At 40.8% G+C, this 24,242-nt stretch overlaps 2 protein-coding genes across 3 annotated transcripts in view; both read left to right on the top strand.

The window, feature by feature from the left end:
- Positions 1 to 200: 200 nt before the first annotated feature.
- Positions 201 to 3,296, top strand: LOC5511524 (telomere length regulation protein TEL2 homolog). The gene has a single exon (XM_001631867.3). The coding sequence runs from the start codon at positions 302 to 304 to the stop codon at positions 2,801 to 2,803; it is 2,502 nt and encodes an 833-aa protein (XP_001631917.3). The 5' UTR covers positions 201 to 301; the 3' UTR covers positions 2,804 to 3,296.
- A 343-nt stretch (positions 3,297 to 3,639) lies between these two features.
- The window catches only part of LOC116617823 (myotubularin-related protein 13), a 32,454-nt gene continuing 11,851 nt past the window's right edge, over positions 3,640 to 24,242 (top strand). For both annotated transcript variants that reach the window (XM_048729338.1, XM_048729339.1), the window contains exons 1-20: positions 3,640 to 3,785; positions 3,909 to 3,991; positions 5,272 to 5,577; positions 6,142 to 6,361; positions 6,749 to 6,881; positions 7,811 to 7,919; positions 9,154 to 9,267; positions 9,345 to 9,419; positions 9,739 to 9,852; positions 10,148 to 10,198; positions 10,289 to 10,366; positions 12,904 to 13,002; positions 14,862 to 15,167; positions 16,364 to 16,582; positions 16,757 to 17,116; positions 17,409 to 17,613; positions 21,639 to 21,707; positions 21,907 to 22,080; positions 22,957 to 23,030; positions 23,925 to 24,120. In XM_048729338.1, coding sequence (XP_048585295.1) covers positions 3,728 to 3,785; positions 3,909 to 3,991; positions 5,272 to 5,577; positions 6,142 to 6,361; positions 6,749 to 6,881; positions 7,811 to 7,919; positions 9,154 to 9,267; positions 9,345 to 9,419; positions 9,739 to 9,852; positions 10,148 to 10,198; positions 10,289 to 10,366; positions 12,904 to 13,002; positions 14,862 to 15,167; positions 16,364 to 16,582; positions 16,757 to 17,116; positions 17,409 to 17,613; positions 21,639 to 21,707; positions 21,907 to 22,080; positions 22,957 to 23,030; positions 23,925 to 24,120 — 3,043 coding nt within the window. In that variant the 5' untranslated portion in view covers positions 3,640 to 3,727. The remainder of the gene's footprint in view (positions 3,786 to 3,908; positions 3,992 to 5,271; positions 5,578 to 6,141; positions 6,362 to 6,748; positions 6,882 to 7,810; positions 7,920 to 9,153; positions 9,268 to 9,344; positions 9,420 to 9,738; positions 9,853 to 10,147; positions 10,199 to 10,288; positions 10,367 to 12,903; positions 13,003 to 14,861; positions 15,168 to 16,363; positions 16,583 to 16,756; positions 17,117 to 17,408; positions 17,614 to 21,638; positions 21,708 to 21,906; positions 22,081 to 22,956; positions 23,031 to 23,924; positions 24,121 to 24,242) is intronic.

Raw genomic sequence — 24,242 nt, 5'->3', positions numbered from 1 at the left:
TTTCGCCCTAAAAACACAAAGAAACGCTTGCTACGCAGACTACAGCCAGGGTAAAGTTGTGAGAATTTACTTACCACTTTTGGGGGTTGCTTGCTTGTGATAAAATATGTTCGTTAATCTTGACAGGAAATCTCGCTGGGTACCCTGTCCACTCGACTCGCCCTAGTCTCCTACGGGTAAAATTCAAACCAACATGGACGCCATGTCCGCCTTATGTCCGCCTTACTCACTAAGAACTTAGAAAGTTCACGTGACCTACTGATTTGTGGCCAAAATGGAATAAGGTTGCAACATTGGAATTATGGCAGATGAATTTATCGAAACATATGAGCTACAGACAATAGTCCGTGACTTTCTCAGGATTATTTCTCGTGCAGAGAATGTATCGGAGTTTGCAGAATGTTTGGAGAGAGCATTTGGAAATCTGACAGAGGCCGCTACCATTTCTGGTGTTCGATTCAAGATAGAGTTCCTAGATCGCCATTATGTCCCGTTCATCGAAAGTTTATTGCGTTCAACAACTGTTGGCTTTTACTCGACTTTGGATCAAAAGAAGAAAGCGATTTTTGAAGCGTTCTTTCTCGATGGGATTCCCTCTCAAAGCCTTGCAGTCCTCTTGTCTTCACTGGAAAGACTCTCTAAGTCTGATGATCTTTTATCGGTTACAGCGATACTAGAAAGGTTCATAACCTCATCAAAGCTGGTTGACATCTTCACATACTTCTGCATTGACGGGAATGCTGCGGTAACACAGCAAAGGAAAATCGAGCTCCATCGTAAACAAATAATAACGTTAATTGTCTCTATTCCTGAACGGGTTGCAAACAAACAAGGGCGTAACGCGAAGTTATTGTTTCTGCCTAATGAATTTTCATCAAGAATTGTAGCAGATGTACTTGATGCTTTGACTAAAATACACAACACTGTTGTATCCACATCTTGCCATTTTTCTTTGAGGTTTATGAGTGAACTCCTGGGCAGACTTTCAATGGCTGGCCTTGGTGTAAAACTAATTTCAAAGATATTACCAACTTTAGAGAAACTTATGTCAACCAGCCCCTTTTGGCATAAACTATGTAGTGACTTGGTCACTGGCGTACCAGATCATACCATGGAACCTGTTGTAGAATCCTTAGTAAAACAAGTGAGGCAACAGGAAACACTTACAAAGTTCTTTGGTGAGAGCATTGAAAGTAGACCAAGACTAAAGTACTTACTGACAACCAAATTTCTTTTACTTAGGTACCATGCAGATTCTAATGTTTTGGCAAATATTATTGGGTATTTAGCAAGTTTGGAAAGTCACCAGACTCTAGTTGATACTACTAAAGTGTTATTTGACAACTGGAGCAATAAGAGTGCCCTCAAACATACTCCTTATAATCACCATTTGTTTATCAGTTGTGGCCTAGTGCATGCTGTTGGATATCTTACTCAAGAAGAGAAGGCTGCTCTCAGACAGTCATTGCTTGGGAGTCTACTAAATGGTGTCCAGATTCACCTAGAGAACCCAGTCGCCAGGGTGCGAGAACTTGGCATGGTGGTAGCAGAGGTTCTCACCAGTGCTTTAGATACAGAAGGAGACAAACTTTCATTTGATTATAAAGAAAGTAGTGATAGCAAACTTATAAAAGAGTTTGCAAAGGGCAAAGATGCCATATTTAATAAAGCAAATCTCAAAAATACCCCTGAGGAAATTGCTAATGATTCTGAAGCAGATATTTTTGAGATGACAGAAAGAACAAGCAAGCTTGGAGTTAGTCATGAGCATCATGATGCAGATGATGATGACCTAGAACCCTATGAAATTGAAGAAGAATTCACTGAAGAGCAAAAGGCTCCAAGACATCTGCGTGACTGCATAGATGGCCTACTGGAGAGTGACAAGCCAGAAAAAACAGAAGCTGCACTGCAAGCTTTAGACAAGCTAGTGTGCTCAAATCCAGATGACTTGCCTGATGTCTGTGTTGAGCTTGTTAAGATCCTACTTCATCTACAAGACAAGTTTTCAACAGAAAACTTTATTCTGTTACGTCACAATGCAATGGTTGCTGTGGCTGTTAGGTTTCCTAAAGAGATTGCTGGCTACTTGACTGAGGAATTTTTTGCTGCTAACTATAATATCAGCCAACGTCTTGATATGCTAAGTGTACTTACAGCTACTGCACAATTCCTCTCTGAGCCTCAAGAAATCCAGAATGAAAAGAACATCCCCAAGAGATTTCCTCTACCTAACCTACAGGACTTAGTTCTTGACAAAACACCACATTGGCAGAAGATTGTACAAGAGAGAATAGAATCCAAGACCAAGCGCTTTGCAAAAGGCCCATCAAAGGCTCCACTTAAACAGGTTATGAACAAGTTCTCTAATGTAGCTGGCCACTTTTTCTACCCCCTCATGAAAAACTTTGATCACAAACTGAAAACTCTGGATCTCCTAGGAGAAGACAGCTTTGCCCTTGGAAGACTAGTGCATACTCTAGGTATAGTGATGTACTCTGCTCGCGGAACTCTCGGGGCACGCAACATGGCTGCCACTCTGATTGAATTCACTTGGGCTCTGAGATACCACCCAGAAGCATATATTCGCAGGATGCTTGTCTTCTCTCAGATCATGGTGCTTGTAAGCGTACCTATCACTGTGCTGCTTGAAGACTGTACTAGTGAGCTTCTGGAAATCCAGGAATGGTTGAAAGACTTGGTTCAGAGGGATTCTGACACAGAGGTTAGAGAGATTGCACTTCAAGGATTGTCCGTAATGGAAAGGATTTTCAAGGATGAATGTGCTGGGACCTCAGGATAGTGGAGAGTCTAGTCATTGCAGTTGCTCTCAGGTTGAAGTTCATACTAGTTTAGGAGGGAAAGGCCAGACACTAATTTAACTTAGTAATGGAAGTATGATGTTAAAGAATTTAAGCCTTAAGTGTGGCACCCTCTTACCAACCCCCTTACTGAAGTGTATGCATAGATGAGTTTGAGCCGTGAAAATTGTTATTGCATATAGCCTTGCCTATAGGACCAGCTATATGGTATCTTATTGGCCTATAATGATTTTTTTTTCTCAAAAAAAAAAAAAAAAAATGTCCAAGCCAAGTAACCTGAGAGTATTATTAATCAAGGTCTGACATCAAATTGTCATTCCCTAACTAACACTTTGTGACGTAGACATTGACTTAAGTTTGTGAAGTTATGCCTGGTGACATAACGATCAAAATCCTGGCTACGGGTCTAGTGTGCACCAGGTATTGGTGAAGGAAGGAGTTCAATAAAAGTTGAATAGATTGTGTTGAAAGAAATCAATGTATTGTTTTTTTGCACTTATTCTCGACATTTTTGATGGGTGGAAAAGGGGATAGTCTTAGGAAATTTCTTTTAAGTAAAGATAAAGTATCATGACACTAGTAAGGCTTATGCCTGGAGTAAAGTTGACGCCTAATGTCTCTAGTACCTAGTGTATTCCCTTCCTCCTATTTATATGTTCAAAGTGGCTACAACTCTGATCTCAGAAAAGCTTTCTAATTACTATTCAAAATCCTAGTAATATTCAGAATTCTATTGAAAAGTATCGTATTTTTTTGCGCCTTCCTTCGGCAATCCCGCAGAATCCCGCGAGCTTCGGGCGTCGAGGGATGGGCTCGAAGGCATCTGCGCTTGCGCGAGTCATGATCCAACATGGCGTCCAAGGTGGAGGGTGTTTTTCTTCCTACATGAATTGTTTAGTAGAGAAATGTCGCGTCTTGCCGACTACTTTGCCATAGTCGGAATCGACAAAGACACAAGCTATGGTTAGAATATGACTTTCTCTGTTGGTTTATTTGTGGATAATTTAACTTAAATTTCTCTATTTCTGGGTTGATGTGTAAACTTGACTTCTGCGACTCGATGAAGCTCACTCGTGGTTGTTTCAGGTGAAGGGTTGAAAGGCAAGGTTTTGCAAAGATTTCCACCTCAAGACCGCAAAGATGTCGCTTTTCCGGAGGGTATTGAGCTGGTAAGATAATCTCCATGACTGAGTAGACCCAAGGTTTTCCCGCAATTCGCGAAGCCTTCCTGTACTAAGCCATCCTGTTCATTGTGTAATTGCTTGCGATTGGTTTGCAAGACATTGAATTGAGCAAGCCACAATAAATGGAGGTTAGGTGTATTACGTTCTTAGCTAGCAGTTTTTGATACTTCATATGAAACTTGTGGAGATTGTGCTATTATTTTATTGCAAAATATCCCGTCGTTTAGAGTTTTTTTGGATCAAACCAGACAACCTGATAAGTTTCTTGTGCAAGTCGAAACCGTAAAGAAATCACACTAAAAACAAAAATGAATTCCTGAAGTGAATTAAATTCTTCTCTATTACCGCCAGATTCTTGTTTTAATACGAATGTTTTACTAGCGCAAAATAGATCTTAGCCAAAGATAGTGGCTCAATTTAGCGCGCTCTATCCGATCGGAGAAGTGTATAATTGTGAACTCACATGTTTGGGCAGGTTGCCTACCCGTATGACTCTACAATCTTCAGGGATCACTTGTTTCTAATACGAATAAAAGTACCATGTAATATGCTAACATTTAAACGGTTTATGAGACACCATTGTATATAGTTTCGAATTTGAAAGCTACTGTAATTTACCTTTGGAAACATTATCCTACTATCGTAAATTCATATATTGGTTCTTATAATGAATATATGGAGCTTTTACTGTCGGCTCTACTGATGTAGAGGTTGCGCATTTAAAACTTATGATAAGCGTTTTACATATAACTGACTTTCTTGAAGAAAGCACATCTAATTTGTTTTCAATGAGGGTGTGAAATAATTATTTTACTGCCAGGGTTTTCTGATTTATTTTGTTTGTTACATTTGGCTCAACTTTCTTTGGTCTTCTATTGAACTAGTGAAATGCAGTATAGTTGTAACAAAGCTCATGTCAAATTATCCATATTTAGTCTCTTTATCACCTCTTCACACACACAAAAAGAATTATTGCTTGTGTCAGGTCACCAAAAGGTGATGATGATAGAATGAACACCAGACCACAAACTTTGCAGCTATGAAAGTCAATTGAATTAACAAATTCACTTATTGTTTGAATCCCACATGATTTACAAGACGACTAAATTCTGCCCAAACATACATATTAACAGATCATTGAAATGATCATGAAATGATTCTACTAACATTATGTAAGCACCCTTACTTAATAGAAAGGTCATTATTACTTTCAGTTGGGTATATGCGTTAGCAATAATACTTGTTTATGATTGCATGTTTTTCAGTTCTGTCAACCAACAGGATGGAAAACCAGCTACTACTGTAGGCCGCAGACCTTTTTTGTCTCCGTTCTCACCGACATGGAAGGCGATCACAAATACCTTGCTTGCTTCACATTCTATGAACCGTACTTACCAGTATCTGCTAGGTCCAAGGGGTCACGTGCAAGCTTGTCTGATACCTCGTCAGTAAAAACAGCCACAGATGGCCAGCCTGGGATCACTGTGACAAATGAGGATCTTAGTCTGGAGTCTTATGTACCTAAGACTCTATGTCTTGTTTCAGCAGTCACATACTTTGAGATTCTCAAGGTAGGGTGCTGTAGATCACTGTTTTCCAGGGGGGGGGGGGGGGGGGATGGAAAGCTCAGATATATTAGCATGATGGCAAGTTGGATAAATGTTTTATTTTGCAGGAAGGGAGTGTTATTGGGATATTCTATAGGTGAAAATTGTAGAGAATATATTGCTAGAGGGTCCAACCTGTAGACTTTTGAAATTGTGATTTTGAGCCTCTACCCCCCTCCCCTGTAATAACAATGATAAATGACATTCGTGGCCAATTTTTTGTGTTATTGCCTTGTGCTAAAAGTCATAGAATACGTAGAGTAAAACATCAAATGTAAAAGGCATTGAATAGGTAGTTTTTTTTTTAAGAAGTTGAGAAAATATATCGTTTGCCTTTTAGTTTTGTTAAAAAAAAAAAAAACAACAACAAGATAATACTTATAGCCCACACTGCTATTTTGGGATTTTCTTACCGCAATTGTTGTTGCATTAGGATTTATAATTTTCAATTAAAGTTGGTGTAGCTCCATGAAATTGAAATGATATTACCAAAAAAAATACTTTTACATGAATCTATTTGATTGCTAGAATTGTTTGACCACAATCTACCTGGCATTCATGGCTGGAAATGAAGAGTTGCTGGAGAAGCTTGTCGGCTCCATCCTCGGCCTTGTGAGAGTACCACCTCCTGGCGGCCCGAAACTTGCATTCTCTATCGGCGCTGGGGATAGGCAGACGTTATGCCCCCCTCTGTGTGACACCATACCTGTGACGGGTGTGTCTGTGTCTACCGTTTTCCATCAAATAGGTACTGGAGCCCAAAGTCTACTCCTCTTATCGAATCACAGGTGGCCTAATTTGTTAGTAAACCACCATATAGGGTGGCTTACCTCTACTGAATTGGGTTTGATTCTCAGTTGAGACATGTGTCTTCATGTTTCTGTGACCTGAATTTGACTTGTTGAATGTTTGTAAACTTACTAGAAGCTTGTTTTCCTCGATTCCAGGATGGGCTATTCTTAATACTTGTTAGGATTGTTAGGATTTTGAAATGTGAAATGTAAGAACATGGTTGATACCAAGCGTTACGGTATATATGAATACTGTTCTTTTTACAATACACGTAAGCCAGTACATGACATTTAAATAATTAGCGAATACTCCCCAAATAATTCCCACATGTTTTGCTCTCTAGGCATTCACAACATGCTGTCACTGTTCTGTGCCGCTGTCACAGAGAACAAGATCCTGTTCATATCCAGCAGCTTTGTCCAGTTGACGACAGTTACTAGAGCCATGCTTGCTCTCATGTACCCTCTCAAATTCAGGTAAAGCCCTTATGACAAACATTGAAACGCATTGCTTGAGTGCCAAATTTTATGTCCTTTACTTTTAGAAGGTGTCACCATTTCCAAGGGTGCTTAGTGTCACCATTTCCAAGAGTGCTTAGTGTCACCATTTCCAAGAGTGCTTAGTGTCACCATTTCCAAGGGTGTTTAGTGTCACCATTTCCATGGGTGCTTAATGTCACCATTTCCAAGAGTGCTTAGTGTCACCATTTTCAAGGGTGCTTAGTGTTACCATTTTCCAAGGGTGTTGAGTGTCACCGTTTCCAAGGGTGCTTAGTGTCACCATTTCCAAGAGTGCTTAGTGTCACCATTTCCAAGAGTGCTTAGTGTCACCATTTCCAAGAGTGCTTAGTGTCACCATTTCCAAGGGTGTTTAGTGTCACCATTTCCAAGAGTGCTTAGTGTCACCATTCCCAAAGGTGCTTAGTGTCACCATTTCCAAGGGTGTTTAGTGTCACCATTTCCAAGGGTGCTTAGTGTCACCATTCCCAAAGGTGCTTAGTGTCACCATTTCCAAGAGTGCTTAGTGCCACCATTTCCGAGAGTGCTTAGTGTCACCATTTCCAAGGGTGCTTAGTGTCACCATTTCCAAGGGTGTTTAGTGTCACCATTTCCAAGGGTGCTTAATGTCACCATTTTCAAGGGTGCTTAGTGTCACCATTTCCAAGGGTGCTTAGTGTCACCATTTCCAAGAGTGCTTAGTGTCACCATTTCCAAGAGTGCTTAGTGTTACCATTTCCAAGAGTGCTTAGTGTCACCATTTCCAAGAGTGCTTAGTGTCACCATAAATGCATACCTGATTTATGCATCATCTTTGCACATTTTGTTGTAGCTATGTGTACATCCCTATTCTACCATCCATGAAAGCATACCTGATTTATGCATCATCTTTGCACATTTTGTTGTAGCTATGTGTACATCCCTATTCTACCAGCTGCTCTGCTAGACTTCCTAAGTGCCCCTACACCATTCATCATGGGTGTGCATGAGAGCTACAAGGACAATATTCCAGACACGGTGAGTCTAAAAGGACAATATTCCAGACACGATGAGTCTGCCAGGACAATATTCCAGACACGGTGAGTCTGCCAGGACAATATTCCAGACACAGTGAGTCTGCCAGGACAATATTCCAGACACGGTGAGTCTGCCAGGACAATATTCCAGACACGGTGAGTCTGCCAGGACAATATTCCAGACAGGGTGAGTCAGCCAGGACAATATTCCAGACAGGGTGAGTCAGCCAGGACAATATTCCAGACACGGTGAGTCTGCCAGGACAATAATCCAGACACAGTGAGTCTGCAAGGACAATATTCCAGACACAGTGAGTCTTCCAGGACAATATTCCAGACACAGTGAGTCAGCCAGGACAATATTCCAGACACAGTGAGTCAGCCAGGAAAATATTCCAGACACGGTGAGTCTGCCAGGACAATATTCCAGACACGGTGAGTCTGCCAGGACAATATTCCAGACACGATGAGTCTAAAAGGACTTTATTCCAGACACAGTGAGTCTGCTAGGACAATATTCCAGACACGGTGAGTATGCCAGGACAATATTCCAGACACGGTGAGTCTGCCAGGACAATATTCCAGACAGGGTGAGTCTGCGAGGACAATATTCCAGACACAGTGAGTCTGCCAGGACAATATTCCAGCCATGGTAAGTCTACAAGGACAATATTCCAGACATTGTGATTCTGCCAGGACAATATTCCAGACATGGTGAGTCTGCAATGACAATATTACAGACACGGTGAGTCTGCAATGACAATATTCCAGACACGGTGAGTCTACAAGGACAATATTCCAGACACAGTATGTCAGCAGCCTGTATCTGATCTCTGTTGTCCTCCTTTCAAAGGCATTACTGTCTACCTCTGTGGCAGTTGTGTAATACCTGGAGGGAAATTAAATGAGTTCTGTAGACTCACTATGGTTAGCTGGTGGGCTCCTTCAGAATAACTGAATCTCAGAACTACAGTTGCAGTATTTTCCTAAAAGAACGCAAATGCCAAAACCGATAGGAAAACATACCCAGTTACACCATTTTGCTTTTTTTGTTGTTGCTGTTGCTGTTTTTTATAGAAGCTTAAAACATACCATTTCAACTTTGTGTTGATTTTATTCCTTGACTCTGCGATGCTTCTGCAGACCAACTAGTCATACTACAGCTTGTCTGTATGTATGTATGTATGTGTGTTTGAATGTTGTTCAGGATTTGACATTGTTTATTGTTTACACAGTCTGATGTCATCCTTGTGGATATAGATGGTGGACACCTCTCCATACCAGACAGCGTGAATCTGGCTATATTACCTGAGCCGTTAATGAGCAGAGCTCGCAGGGAGCTTTGTCTGGTAATGCAGTGCTGTCCAGTTGGTTTTATCTATATGAGATAACATGCCAAATAAATGCTTACTGTTTTATATCTCAGGTGATGAACCCACATCTCATATCAGCAGATTATGTCTTCCAGCAGCCACCTCCAAAATCTGCTCTTCCTCTACAGGTCTGTCTGTCTATCTGTTTGTGTCTGTCTGTTTGCCCACCTCTGTCTTTTCGCCTGTTCCTGTCTGACTGTCCCTCTGTCTCTCTGTCCCTCTGAACCTCTCTATCTGTTTGTTTGTTCTGACCCTCTGTCTGCCGGACAGGCTCCTCCTTTCAAAGGCATTATTGTGTAATAACTGGAATATGTTCTGTTGATCCTGTAGCTTCTGTATGCACTTTACAATGGTTGGATCACAGAAGAAACAGTTTTTTTTATGCATACTTGCATTCCTCTCCATCTATCCAATCTGTTCATTGATATTTCTGTTGTTTTTATTTAGGACAAGGAAATCAGAGCTATTTTCCTGAGGATCTTAGCCCAGACATTTGCAGGGTATAGGTCATGCTTGACATTGATCAGAATTCACCCAAAACCTGTCATCACCTTCCACAAGGTAATGCTTTCAAATCACAAACCATGAAATAAAAATTGCAGGCAGACCACAAGGATTACTAAAGGTTACTTAGGGGTCATCCACAGTAAACATATTCAAATGTATCCGGATTCATTTCGCTTAAAATGCATCACTTGATCACTTCATTTTTATTCACTTTCAACAGCGTGTCTGGATTTGCTGGATCTGACCCCTGTGTTAGTGGTGTTGACAGAAGGCCTAGACGTAACAGAAAGTATACAAATTCAAACAAAAACTAAAACATAAACTATTTTTGCTATTATTGTATTTTCAGGCACGATTCCTGGAGCAAAGAGGGATGATAGGGGATGACTTTTTTTCAAAGGTTTGTTGATAATTGATTGTTGAGAATATTACTGAATCTGATCTTCAATTTACAGTACAAGGAATTATGTAATTGAATTCATTTTTGCAGGTGCTGGAGAGCATGTCCTTTTCACAGTTTGTCGCCACTAGGGGACCCCCATACAGAACCTGTGATCTGTTTGACCAGGTACAAAACTATTGCAGCAAGAGTACTCTTTAATCTCACAAGGGTACTTACAGTGATGACTAAAACTATTGCAACATTTTCCGAGGCAAAACCGCAGCAACCGTGTCCAGGATTTTTCCGCAAACCGTGTTTCTGCCGTGGTCGGCCGTGTTGTGCCCTGTTTGGTTATATTTATAAAACCGCGGCCGAAATCAGCAGCTAAGCACCGTGTAAGAGCTGAATGTACATAAGGAGTGATTTGAATTGTATATCAAGAAAAGTCAGTTTGATTTTCAGTTGTTCTGCACAGGCGAGGCAGTAACTTTACTAACTGAATGATTTGAACTTCAAACCCAACAACAGATAACAGCTAAATGTGTAACTTTACTAACTGAATGATTTGAACTTCAAACCCAACAACAGATAACAGCTAAATGTGTAAGCAGCTGCTTCTGAATTGTCACCCAAGCTAGAAAGACTTTAGAAATAGTTAGGAATAAAACGTTTCCTAAGTATATCCTAGTATTTGTGTATGAGGAAACTATAAAAGATTTGATGACTTTCAAATAAGAGTCGAATTTAAGAAATCATTTAGGATTACCCATTATTTCTTTAAATGTTGATCAGAATTTGCGTGTTTCCGTCAACATTCGCATGTTTAGCGATCATTATTTTTTTGTTTATAATCTTTACAACAACAAATTAATCCTCTAGAAAACAAGTTGTCGCACTTTTCACACATTCACATATTTAGCGATTATTTTTGGCATTCAAAAATTCCTTCACATGTGAAAGCGATTATTTTTGGCATTCTGACATTCTTTCTAGAAAATAGTCATTCAGAACTTTATTTCTAATCTTTACAACAAACAACAAATGGATCCCCGTTAAGACAACTTGTCTGAGGTTTTTCACATTTGCGTGTTTAACGAATAGACTTCTCAAGATAGTTTTGTTCAACATTTCGGACATGTTTAGCCGTTATTTTTAGCATTCGAAAATTCTTTCGCCAAAATTAGCTTTCCGAACTTTATCTACAATCTTACATGTAACATCAACAAATGAATCCCTGTGAAGACAAGTGTCAGACTTTTCACACGTTCGCTTAGCTATCAATAGTTTCTTCATGCAAACAGTCTTTCCAAGATATTTGTAGTCTTTACATACAAAGAAATGGATTCCTCAATATAGTTTTGTTCAACATTCACGTGTCTAGTGATTATTTTTAGTATTTGAATATTCTTGAATAAAATCTTACCAAAATTTCTATTTACAAATTGTTTCCCGCGCAGGCAAATTTATCTGACTTTTCACACATTCATGTGTCAAGTAAACATTTAGCGATTGAAAGTTTCTTCACAACAGTCTTCCCAATCTATTTTTAGTCTTTACATACAGAGAAATAGACTCCTCAAGATAATTTTGTTCAACATTTCACTCATTCACATGTTTAGCGATTATTTTTGGCATTCAAACATCCTTTCATGAAAATAATCTTTCCAAACTTTATTTACAATCTTACATTCACAAATGAATCCGGGAAATAACCTTTCCAACCTCTATTTCTTATCTTTACAAAAACAAATGGATTCTAGTAAAGATAAGTTATCTGACTTCACACAATCAAGTGTTTAGCATATACATATTTAGAGATCAAACATTCCTTCTCCCGAAGAATGTCTTTCGAAATAACATTTCTAATCTTTCTAAAATTTCATAGAAGCAGCAATCTAACATTCCTTCCAAAAAAAAATAACACCATTTTTTTTTCCTTTTTAGAGATTGAACTACGCATAAAACTCCATTGTTATCGCAAATTAACCTGTAAAAAAATATCCTATGTTTATTAACAGAAACTGAAATACTCAACTTGCTTGCTAAGCTTGTTGTCCGATTATTTCTATTCATTTAGATAGACAAACAATTTTGTCCTTCCAGAAAGAAACGTTCACAGAAAACCTTTGAGATTAGCAATTGCTTGCATATCAATTAGAATGCTGTTCTAATTGAAACTATGTTTTCCATAAGGCAGACTTTTTTGCTGATGTTACAGCATCCGACCGCAGAGTTGTGACCGTGGTTACCTTGTTTTTGTTTTTTTTTTACGGTGGTTACCCCAGTGAAATGTTGCAATAGTTATAGTCATCACAGCTGTAGATACAAGAGTGACATTGATGGTGTCAAAAAAGTTTGCCATTTTTTTTTTTGGGGGGGGGCTAGAAAGCTGTGGGATATTTTTTGGTTTTGTTTTCTGGGCTGAGCATTTAACCCAGCATTGATAAATTCTATTATTAAAACTTAAAATAAACGAAAATGGTGTCAAGGGAATGTTAACTCATTAAAATCAGGGAATTTATAAAGAGGAGTATGTAATTGAGTATGATTTTTTTTATTCTGGGTATTTTTAGGGATGAAATTGTGATCTCTCTTAGAACCCCTTCCCCTTTTATATAGAAAGCCAAGTAGCCTTTTTGCATTTGATTTTGATGTAATTTACGTCTTTGTTTCTACTTTTTTTGCTTGTAGTGACTTAAGTTGTTCCCTTGTTCTCTCCGCAGCTCACAGCTGAAGTGGAAACAATGATAACAAGTGAATGTGACAATGATGGGGAAATACTGGCAAACATTCAGCAGATAGCTCAACAGTTATTTGAGAATGTAAGTATCCTTTAAATTACATGTTTGTTTGTTGGTTTATGCAGGGCTTCTAGAATTTCGCGGAAAAAACTCAAAATTACGTGAGATTCTTGGCTAAATTACGTGCTAAATTACGCGGAAAATCTATCATTACGCGCTAAATTACGCAAGATTTTGCAATCCATTTTTCTTTAAAAATCTAAATTTTGTGGGATTCTTTACTGAATTACGCGCTAAATTACACGGAATATCAACTGTTACGCCCAAACAACATTTTGTACCGAAGGAAAGCACGAAATAACTTGAAAAGGTTAATTTTTTGCGTGAAAATATCATAGGCGAGTTTTCATTGGCTCCTAGCCACCAGCCAATTAAAAAAAAGTATTTTATTATTAGTCCTAGGCTCTCGTGGTTTAGCAAAGAATGCCTAGTCATTTTATTTGTTTTTGGAAATTCAGTTCGAAATATCGCACTCTTACGAAGAATATTTCTCTTTTTTCACGAGAAATAGAGGTAACAACCCTAAAAGGACAAATCAGATGTGCAATTAAATGTTTTGTCTTTCAAAATTTAGCCAAATTACGCGGGGTTACGCGGAAATTTGTGGATTATGCCGAAAAAGCCAAATTACGCGGGATTACGCGGAAATTTGTGGATTACGCGGAAAAAGCCAAATTACGCGCTTCCGCACAAGCACGTAATTCCAGCCCTGTTTATGATAACATATGGTTTTATATTGGAACAATTCAGTAAGCATTTTTTTTTATAATTTCATGTGTGTGTATTCTACCTACATTCTTCCTACCTAGTGTTTCTACATCTTGTCTGTAGATTTTCTAGTCATACTGTACCATTCTTTCCTGTGATATGACAAGATATACAGGACAAGAATCAAGAACCATCCAGTAGTCAGTCTAATGGGGCAGTCCCTACATCCATACTTGGACTTCAATTCTAGAAGAAATAATTGGGGGGTAGAGGGGGGGTGTAAAATCCAAGTTCCCCCCACCAAATGAATACATAGCACTGCCCCGTCCTCCCTTACTATGTTTTTCCATGACATGATCCCTTGTAATCAATCATTTACCTTATCTACCAAGTAACACACTATGGTTTTACATGACATGATCCCTTGTAATCAATCATTTACCATATGTACCAAGTAACACACTATGGTTTTACATGACATGATCCCTTGTAATCAATCATTTACCATATGTACCAAGTAAAACACTATGCTTTTACATGACATGATCCCTTGTAATCAATCATTTACCTTATCTACCAAGTAACACACTATGGTTTTACATGACATGATCCCTTGTAATCAATCATTTACCTTATGTACCAAGTAAAACACTGTGCTTTTACATGACATGATCCCTTGTAATCAATCATTTACCTTATGTACCAAGTAAAACACCATGGTTTTACATGATATGATCCCTTGTAATCAATCATTTACCTTATGTACCAAGTAAAACACTATGGTTTTACATGACATGATCCCTTGTAATCAATCATTTACCATATATACCAAGTAACACACCATGGTTTAACATGACATGATCCCTTGTAATCAATCATTTACCTTATGTACCAAGTAACACACTATGGTTTTATATGACATGATCCCTTGTAATCAATCATTTACCTTATGTACCAAGTAACACACCATGTTTACATGACATGATCCCTTGTAATCAATCATTTACCTTATGTACCAAGTAAAACACCATGGTTTTACATGACAAGACCCCTTGTAGTCAATCATTTACCTTATGTACCAAGTAACACACTATGGTTTTACATGACATGATCCCTTGTAATCAATCATTTACCTTATGTACCAAGTAACACACTGTGTTTTTACATGACAGGAGCCATCTAGTGATCAACTGGATGACAACCTGCAGAAAAGTCTGAATACCTTGACTCTAGCCAGAGAAGCAGATGGTGCAAGGAGAGAGTTTTTTCCTGCACTTGATGCCTCTATTATTGACCAGTTCATCAAAGAAGAAGGAAATCAGGAGGAATTCACCATTGTCCGACCTGACCCAGAAATTGTGCCTTGTGGGCGGGGATTCACCAGTCGGCAACAGCACTACATGGCAGGGCGAAAGCTTGAGGTTCTCAAGGACTGTGTGTCATACATTTTTGACAACAAGATATCAGAAGCCAGAAAGGTTAGCCCTTGAAGAGTGCACCCCTCTCATTTAGACCACTAGGTCTTGTTGTTAGGGCAAACCAGCGGCTTAGCCATGATTTTTAACAGGAGGGGGCCCAAAAGGCCCTTTCAAGACATTTTCTCCTGTATTTTATATAATGTCTCATACATTTACTGTATTTTTGGCTGCTTGGGGGAGGGATGTGGCTTGGCCGCCCCCCCTGGCCACGCCCTGCAAGCTTTAGAATCCACCATGATTATGAGTTATAGCCCAAGCTGGCTTGTGGATTCACAGGTGGCCAAAGTGTTAAGTGTGTCATTGTAGGAGACCTTTGACTGCTAACATACATGGATACATGGATAGCATCTTTGCTTTTCAGTTTGAATTTTCCCTGTTGAAAACAGATCATTTATGTAGCAAGCTTATTACCAATAAGGGACTTGCACCAAGAGATCACATGACCTTTCTGGGTAGCAAATTCAAAACGAAATAATCAAACAAACAAAATCAGAAATGACTGTGCCCATCACACCAGAAAATGACTAAAAAATAAAATCTTCAAATAAAACTAAACTAAACTAAACTAAAACTAAACCCTTTCTGAAAAAATAAGAATTCTGGCTTTTTTCATAAGCAGTAAATAAGTTGCTTTTTGTTGATGTTATTTTGCAGCTAAAAGGCTGAGCGCACACTAGTTTGCCACCCTTAAAGTCATGTGATCTCTTAGCGCAAGGCCCCATATTGGGCATTTTATTTCCCTCCTTTCAAAGGCATTACTGTCTAATTTATATGTCAGTTGTGTAATAACAGGAGGTACATCAAATAAGCTCTGTTGATTCAGTAGCCACTGTTTACTACTGTATATGCTGTCTTTGAATCACAGATCAACACCAATATTATTTTTATTCTTTCATTTTTTTATACTTGTAATGATGTGATTGTGATAAAATATGCAAAAGTGCGAAAGACAAAGATTAAAAGAAAGTTATTAAAAATAGTGTATTTTTTGTCCAAATATTCATATTCATGAATCTTGTCCATGTTTTCTTGTACTGTATTTTTTCTTGTACTGTATTCAGGGTTGTTTAACATCTGAAAGCGCCTATTGTTTCTGTCCTTTAAAGCTTGCTAGGTTTCCTAACCTGTCTCCTCTATCTCCTCTATCTGTTATTAGAATAATAATGCCTTAAATTGGTGATTTCTTTTTTCCCAAGGCGTTGCCCTCTGTGCTGAGGTCCTTAAAGTCCAAAGGGGCGCAGCTGGCCCTTTGCCATGAGCTGTCATTACGAGCCAAGCAAAACAGGTCTGTCCTTGAACATGACCAGTTTGACTTGGTGGTCCGACTGATGAATAACGCCCTGCAAGAGGATGCAAGCATGGATAACACCGCAGTTGCTGCAGCCTTGTTGCCCTTGACATCTACGTTCTGCAGGGTATGTAGAGGATGAAGCTATTGATGGAGTGACCTGTTACTAGTACCGTATGGAACTTATAGTATTCTAGGTATTCTAAAAAAAGTAATAGTGAATTTAGAGTGTTTTCCTAGTACTATGTTTTAAAAAGTTTTATTATTTTATGCTAAATGTAAATGTAAATGTTTGTATCAGAAACTAGCAACAGGCTGCATGCAGTTTGCCTACACATGTGTGCAAGACCACCCCATTTGGGAAAAGCAGCAGTTTTGGGAGGAAGCCTTTTACACGGATGTTCAGACCCAGATCAAGCAACTGTACATTGTGGAAGAGGCACCACGAGCTGTTGCCGAGGACACCCTAGAAAAACCCGACCGGTCATCGCGCAGCAGCCTGACTCCCTCAGCAAAGCACAGGAGCTTTACTGGCAAGGAGAATATGCTCAGCAAAGAATCAAGAGATTCTTCAGATAGTGAGAGTAAGGTTACTCTTAAACCGCCCAAGTCACCGCCATTTAAGGCGGCACCTAACGCATTGGACATTGCTGCAGAGCAGGTAATTGAGAAGTAATGATTAATTTGATTCCCTCGGAGATCTCAGATGTTTTCTTGGCACCACTAGACTCCTTATAGTATCTGGTTTATCTGTTACGATGATTCCATTCTCAAATGCAACTACTGTATGCTAAGTAGCTTGAGTTTACACCGACCTTGACTTGTCATTAACTGAGAGACGTGAAGCTCTGGGGACAAAACCAAGAGCAGTCTTGTTGAATTGGAATTGCTCAGTAGGGGGTAATTGCTTGGATATATTTAAAAAACACTGCTTATAATAAGCCTATTTTCAGATAAAAAAATGGGCAACTATGAAGCAAGAGGAACGAGATAACCTGATCTCAAGCGAGGAGAGCATAGTCTACAGCCAGGCCATACATTATGCCAACCGCATGGTCTACATGAGAATTCCTCTTAATGCATGTGAGATGATGCCTTCCAAAACGCCAAACACTCAGCCACCCCACAGTGCCGGGGGGTTGAGTACATCTATGGCAGGTGAGAGCCCTTTTTAGTACTAGTTCAGGGAATCACAGGGGGCACGTTTGATGTGATGGTTTCTTGCATATCACAGGGGGCACGTTTGATGTGAGGGTCTCTTGCATATCACAGGGGGCACGTTTGATGTGAGGGTCTCTTGCATATCACAGGGGGCACGTTTGATGTTAGGGTCTCTTGCATATCACAGGGGGCACGTTTGATGTGAGGGTCTCTTGCATATCACAGGGGGCACGTTTGATTTGAGGGTCTCTTGCATATCACAGGGGGCACGTTTGATGTTAGGATCTCTTGCATATCACAGGGGGCACGTTTGATGTTAGGGTCTCTTGCATATCACAGGGGGCACGTTTGATGTTAGGGTCTCTTGCATATCACAGGGGGCACGTTTGATGTTAGGGTCTCTTGCATATCACAGGGGGCACGTTTGATGTTAGGGTCTCTTGCATATCACAGGGGGCACGTTTGATGTTTGGGTCTCTTGTATATCACAGGGGGCACGTTTGATGTTAGGTTCTCTTGCATATCACAGGGGGCACGTTTGATGTTAAGATCTCTTGCATATCACAGGGGGCACGTTTGATGTTAAGATCTCTTGCATATCACAGGGGGCACGTTTGATGTTAGGGTCTCTTGCATATCACAGGGGGCACGTTTGATTTGAGGGTCTCTTGTATATCACAGGGGGCACGTTTGATGTTAGGGTCTCTTGCATATCACAGGGGGCACGTTTGATGTTAAGATCTCTTGCATATCACAGGGGGCACGTTTCATGTTAAGATCTCTTTCATATAACAGGGGGCACGTTTGATGTTAGGGTCTCTTGCATAACACAGGGGGCACGTTTGATGTTAAGATCTCTTGCATATCACAGGGGGCACATTTGATGTGAGGGTCTCTTGCATATCACAGGGGGCACGTTTGATGTTAGGGTCTCTTGCATATCACAGGGGGCACGTTTGATGTGAGGGTCTCTTGCATATCACAAGGGGCATGTTTGATGTTAGGGTCTCTTGCATATCACAGGGGGCACGTTTGATGTTAGGGTCTCTTGCATATCACAGGGGGCACGTTTGATGTTAGGGTCTCTTGCATATCACAGGGGGCATGTTTGATGTTAGGGTCTCTTGCATATCACAGGGGGCACGTTTGATGTGAGGGTCTCTTGCATGTCACAGGGGGCACGTTTGATGTTAGGGTCTCTTGCATATCACAGGGGGCACGTTTGATGTTAGGGTCTCTTGCATATCACAGGGGGCACGTTTGATGTTAGGGTCTCTTGCATATCACAGGGGGCACGTTTGATGTGAGGTTCTCTTACATATCACAGGAGGCACGTTTGATGTTAAGATCTCTTGCATATCACAGGGGGCACGTTTGATGTTAAGATCTCTTGCATATCACAGGGGGCACGTTTGATGTTAAGATCTCTTGCATATCACAGGGGGCACGTTTGATGTGAGGGTCTCTTACATATCACAGGGGGCACGTTTGATGTTAGGGTCTCTTGCATATCACAGGGGGCACGTTTGATGTGAGGGTCTCTTGCATATCACAGGGGGCATGTTTGATGTTAGGGTCTCTTGCATATCACAGGGGGCACGTTTGATGTTAGGGTCTCTTGCATATCACAGGGGGCACGTTTGATGTTAGTGTCTCTTGCATATCACAGGGGGCATGTTTGATGTTAGGGTCTCTTGCATATCACAGGGGGCACGTTTGATGTGAGGGTCTCTTGCATGTCACAGGGGGCACGTTTGATGTTAGGGTCTCTTGCATATCACAGGGGGCACGTTTGATGTTAGGGTCTCTTGCATATCACAGGGGGCACGTTTGATGTTAGGGTCTCTTGCATATCACAGGGGGCACGTTTGATGTGAGGTTCTCTTACATATCACAGGAGGCACGTTTGATGTTAAGATCTCTTGCATATCACAGGGGGCACGTTTGATGTTAAGATCTCTTGCATATCACAGGGGGCACGTTTGATGTTAAGATCTCTTGCATATCACAGGGGGCACGTTTGATGTGAGGGTCTCTTACATATCACAGGGGGCACGTTTGATGTTAAGATCTCTTGCATATCACAGGGGGCATGTTTGATGTTAAGATCTCTTGCATATCACAGGGGGCATGTTTGATGTTAAGATCTCTTGCATATCACAGGGGGCACGTTTGATGTTAGGGTCTCTTGCATATCACAGGGGGCACGTTTGATTTGAGGGTCTCTTGTATATCACAGGGGGCACGTTTGATGTTAGGGTCTCTTGCATATCACAGGGGGCACGTTTGATGTTAGGGTCTCTTGCATATCACAGGGGGCACGTTTGATGTTAGGGTCTCTTGCATATCACAGGGGGCACGTTTGATGTGAGGGTCTCTTGCATATCACAGGGGGCACGTTTGATGTTAGGGTCTCTTGTATATCACAGGGGGCACGTTTGATGTTAGGTTCTCTTGCATATCACAGGGGGCACGTTTGATGTTAAGATCTCTTGCATATCACAGGGGGCACGTTTGATGTTAAGATCTCTTGCATATCACAAGGGGCATGTTTCATGTTAAGATCTCTTGCATATCACAGGGGGCACGTTTGATGTTAAGATCTCTTGCATATCACAGGGGGCACGTTTGATGTTAAGATCTCTTGCATATAACAGGGGGCACGTTTGATGTTAGGGTCTCTTGCATATCACAGGGGGCACGTTTGATGTTAGGGTCTCTTGCATATCACAGGGGGCACGTTTGATGTTAAGATCTCTTGCATATCACAGGGGGCACGTTTGATGTTAAGATCTCTTGCATATCACAGGGGGCACGTTTGATGTTAGGGTCTCTTGCATATCACAGGGGGCACGTTTGATGTTAGGGTCTCTTGCATATCACAGGGGGCACGTTTGATGTTAAGATCTCTTGCATATCACAGGGGGCACGTTTGATGTTAAGGTCTCTTGCATGTCACAGGGGGCACGTTTGATGTTAGGGTCTCTTGCATATCACAGGGGGCACGTTTGATGTTAAGATCTCTTGCATATCACAGGGGGCACGTTTGATGTGAGGGTCTCTTGCATATCACAGGGGGCACGTTTGATGTTAGGGTCTCTTGCATATCACAGGGGGCACGTTTGATGTTAGGGTCTCTTGCATATCACAGGGGGCACGTTTGATGTTAAGATCTCTTGCATATCACAGGGGGCACGTTTGATGTTAAGGTCTCTTGCATGTCACAGGGGGCACGTTTGATGTGAGGGTCCCTTGCATATCACAGGGGGCACGTTTGATGTGAGGGTCTCTTACATATCACAGGGGGCACGTTTGATGTGAGGGTCTCTTACATATCACAGGGGGCACGTTTGATGTGAGGGTCTCTTACATATCACAGGGGGCACGTTTGATGTGAGGGTCTCTTGCATATCACAGGTGGCATGTTTGATGTTAAGGTCTCTTGCATATCACAGGTGGCACGTTTGATGTTAGGGTCTCTTGCATATCACAGGGGGCACGTTTGATGTGAGGGTCTCTTGCATATCACAGGGGGCACGTTTGATGTGAGGGTCTCTTGCATATGCTTAAATAAGTTTGATTCACAATCGTGACATGTTGTGCTAGTTCAGGGAATCACAGGGGGCACGTTTGATGTGAGGGTCTCTTGCATATGCTTAAATAAGTTTGATTCACAATCGAGACATGTTGTGCTCAGTATCGGACTTGTTGGATTTATTTGTGTTACTAGAAGCTTTTGCCCCCCCCCCCCCCCCCCCCACCCCCCGTTTCGCCATGTATGATCACTAGGTACTGTAATGTGCATCTTGGTTAAGACCGAAGTCAATTAACAGAGTTGAACCTTCTCATCAGAGAATAAGGCTAACATGCAAAACGCCTGTTTCCAGAGTGGTGTATACAATATCCTTCAAACTTCAATAGACTTCTAGCCCTGTGATGTATTGTTCGTATACAATATAAGACTTCAAACACTGTGTTGTATTTTTTTTTTTTTGCCCTAACTAATGTCTGTTCTTTCACAGGATCCATAGCTGGTGGGCGTGGTGAAGTCGAGGGCTCTTCACTCGCTGTGGATAAACAGAATGGTGGAGGTAAAGACTTGATTCTGCCATTAGGGAGTTTTCATTAAATATCCAAGGGCAAAGGGGTGATCTCAGCACACCTTAAAGTTTTAGAGCCCCCCCTCCCCCCTGAAAGAAGCATTCAAATATTGGGTATATGAAATAATGGCATGTGTATAAAAAATAATGGCGTGTTTTTCCTAACTCCAGATGATTTGTTTATCCTTAGAGAGTGTAAGCATAAGTGTAACTGACAGTGGCTGGGATAGTTTCCATGATGAAGACGAGAGAGACACTATAGCAGACAGTGTCACAAGATTTGTTGTCCGCTTTGTGGACCGTGTTGGCACGGAAGCCGGGATCCACACAGAGCACATGAAGTCGCTGTACGCCATGATCCCTGGTGAGCTATTACTGGGTTACACAACTTTTGTTATTATTATTTTTCATGTTCACAACAGAAGCTTGCTGTTGTCACCTTGTGCATACAAAACATTCTATTTAACTAAGAAAGGAATCTGGCTAATCTGCAGCTCTGCTTTTCAATTTTTCCGGAGCTCTGCACTCGGATGTGGTCTAGCGGGTATGATGACTTGGACCAGGTCCACAGTCTGCACATTTTATACTGCATGTCAGTCTAAAGCCTTAGCTCCCATCTCTTATTGCACTTCCTCAATTTGGGAACACAAAAAAGTGCTAAACTTAAACATAACTGTGTGAAGCAGTTCCCATCAACACTGACGTGTCACGCGATGTTAAATTGCTTCATACAAACACTTAACATTTACAATCACCAACATCCCTCTCTATATACTTATCAACACCATCGCCTATTTTATCCACAGACATTAATGCAGTCATCAACACCACAGACATTAATGCAGTCATCAACACCCCCTATGTTCATACTAATCAACAACATCACCTATTTTATCCACAGACATTAATGCAGTCATCAACACCCCCTATGTTCATACTAATCAACACCATCACCTATTTTATCCACAGACATTAATGCAGTCATCAACACCCCCTATGTTCATACTAATCAACACCATCACCTATTTTATCCACAGACATTATGCAGTCATCAACACCCCCTATGTTCATACTAATCAACAACATCACCTATTTTATCCACAGACATTAATGCAGTCATCAACACCCCCTATGTTCATACTAATCAACACCATCACCTATTCTATCCACAGACATTAATGCAGTCATCAACACCCCCTATGTTCATACTTATCAACACCATCACTTATTTCATCCGCAGGTGTTGTTGCTATGCACATTGAATCCCTTGAGCCTGTGAATGCCCAGTACAAGCGGCTTGCTCCTCAACGCAAGGTAGGCTTGGCTCTGCTTGTCTACATCCAGTTGATTAGCACTAAAATGCTAATAAGTAATTAAATTTGATGAAAAAAATGTTCTGTTAACTAAAAAACCCTGTGTTTTCAGAGAAGCATTCAACATAAACACTGTGTTGATTTATCTCTTTTCTGTTAATTCAGTTGATATCTAATTCCCTAAAAGGTTTAAAATGTACATATAGTAAGTTTATATAATGAGTAGAAATTTATAATTAATAAAAAACTTAAAGTAAGTAATAACTATCTGATGATTTATAAATGCTACTTGACATTGTAGTACATTTCAGATGCGTCACTCCATAGCTTGCAAGATGGTTGTAGGCAGTGTCATGGTTTACACGGGTACCATAGCGAAACATGTCCAATGGCGTCTATAGCCCAAAAACAATTAGAGCTCTTTTATGTTTGAGAAAATGTTCGTGCCAGCATGGATAAAAAAATAAGATGTTTAAAGTAGATCTCCTGGCTTAATAAACATGGATACGTTCACCACTACTCACATGTTTTTTTAATGCCAACCATTAAAACACCAATAATCCATTTGAACTTATAGCCGATAAACTTAAAGCATTAAAGTAAGACTGTCAGAATAAAAAGTTGCTTTGTTATTATCCATAACCTGTTCATCGAAATGTTTAAACTGCTTTTATGATGAATGCATGATTTCTATACCACATTGGCTGCCTGTGTACTGCATGCATGTTGACCCCAGACCACTGGGCCTGCTGTGCATTGAGGGTGACCGATGTTTCGTTGGTTATTTTATTGGTCAGGAGTGCTGACAGGGTAGGAGCGTGGCTGGCGTGACACTCCCCTAGTATGACGTGACACTGGGCAGTGCGTGACAATCTCTTCCATTGTTTGCCGACAGATCAAGATTATGCGGCCTGCCTTGCTGCCTGGGGAGGAGATGCTGTGTAACGGATTACGGTGCTACCTGGTCCCTGACGGCAGAGAGCTGGGGCGAGGAGGGGAAGTGGGGGGGCCCACGCTATTGCCTGCTGAAGGGGCGGCTTTTTTGACGAATTACAGGGTCATATTTAAAGGAACGCCTGTGGACCAATTCGGTGAGATTCTTTTTACACAAACTCAACCAGTATACCTTGATTCGCATTTAGTTGATTTGCCTAGGTGGGTTTGGGTCGCCCTTTGAAAACAAGGGATGTAGGTGATAGTCTTGCCATCATGT

The sequence above is a fragment of the Nematostella vectensis genome, chromosome 6 (assembly GCF_932526225.1).
Source record: "Nematostella vectensis chromosome 6, jaNemVect1.1, whole genome shotgun sequence".
Lineage (NCBI taxonomy): Eukaryota > Metazoa > Cnidaria > Anthozoa > Actiniaria > Edwardsiidae > Nematostella > Nematostella vectensis.
The sequence above is the reverse complement of the archived record's forward strand: the minus strand, read 5'-3'. Positions and strand labels throughout refer to the sequence as shown.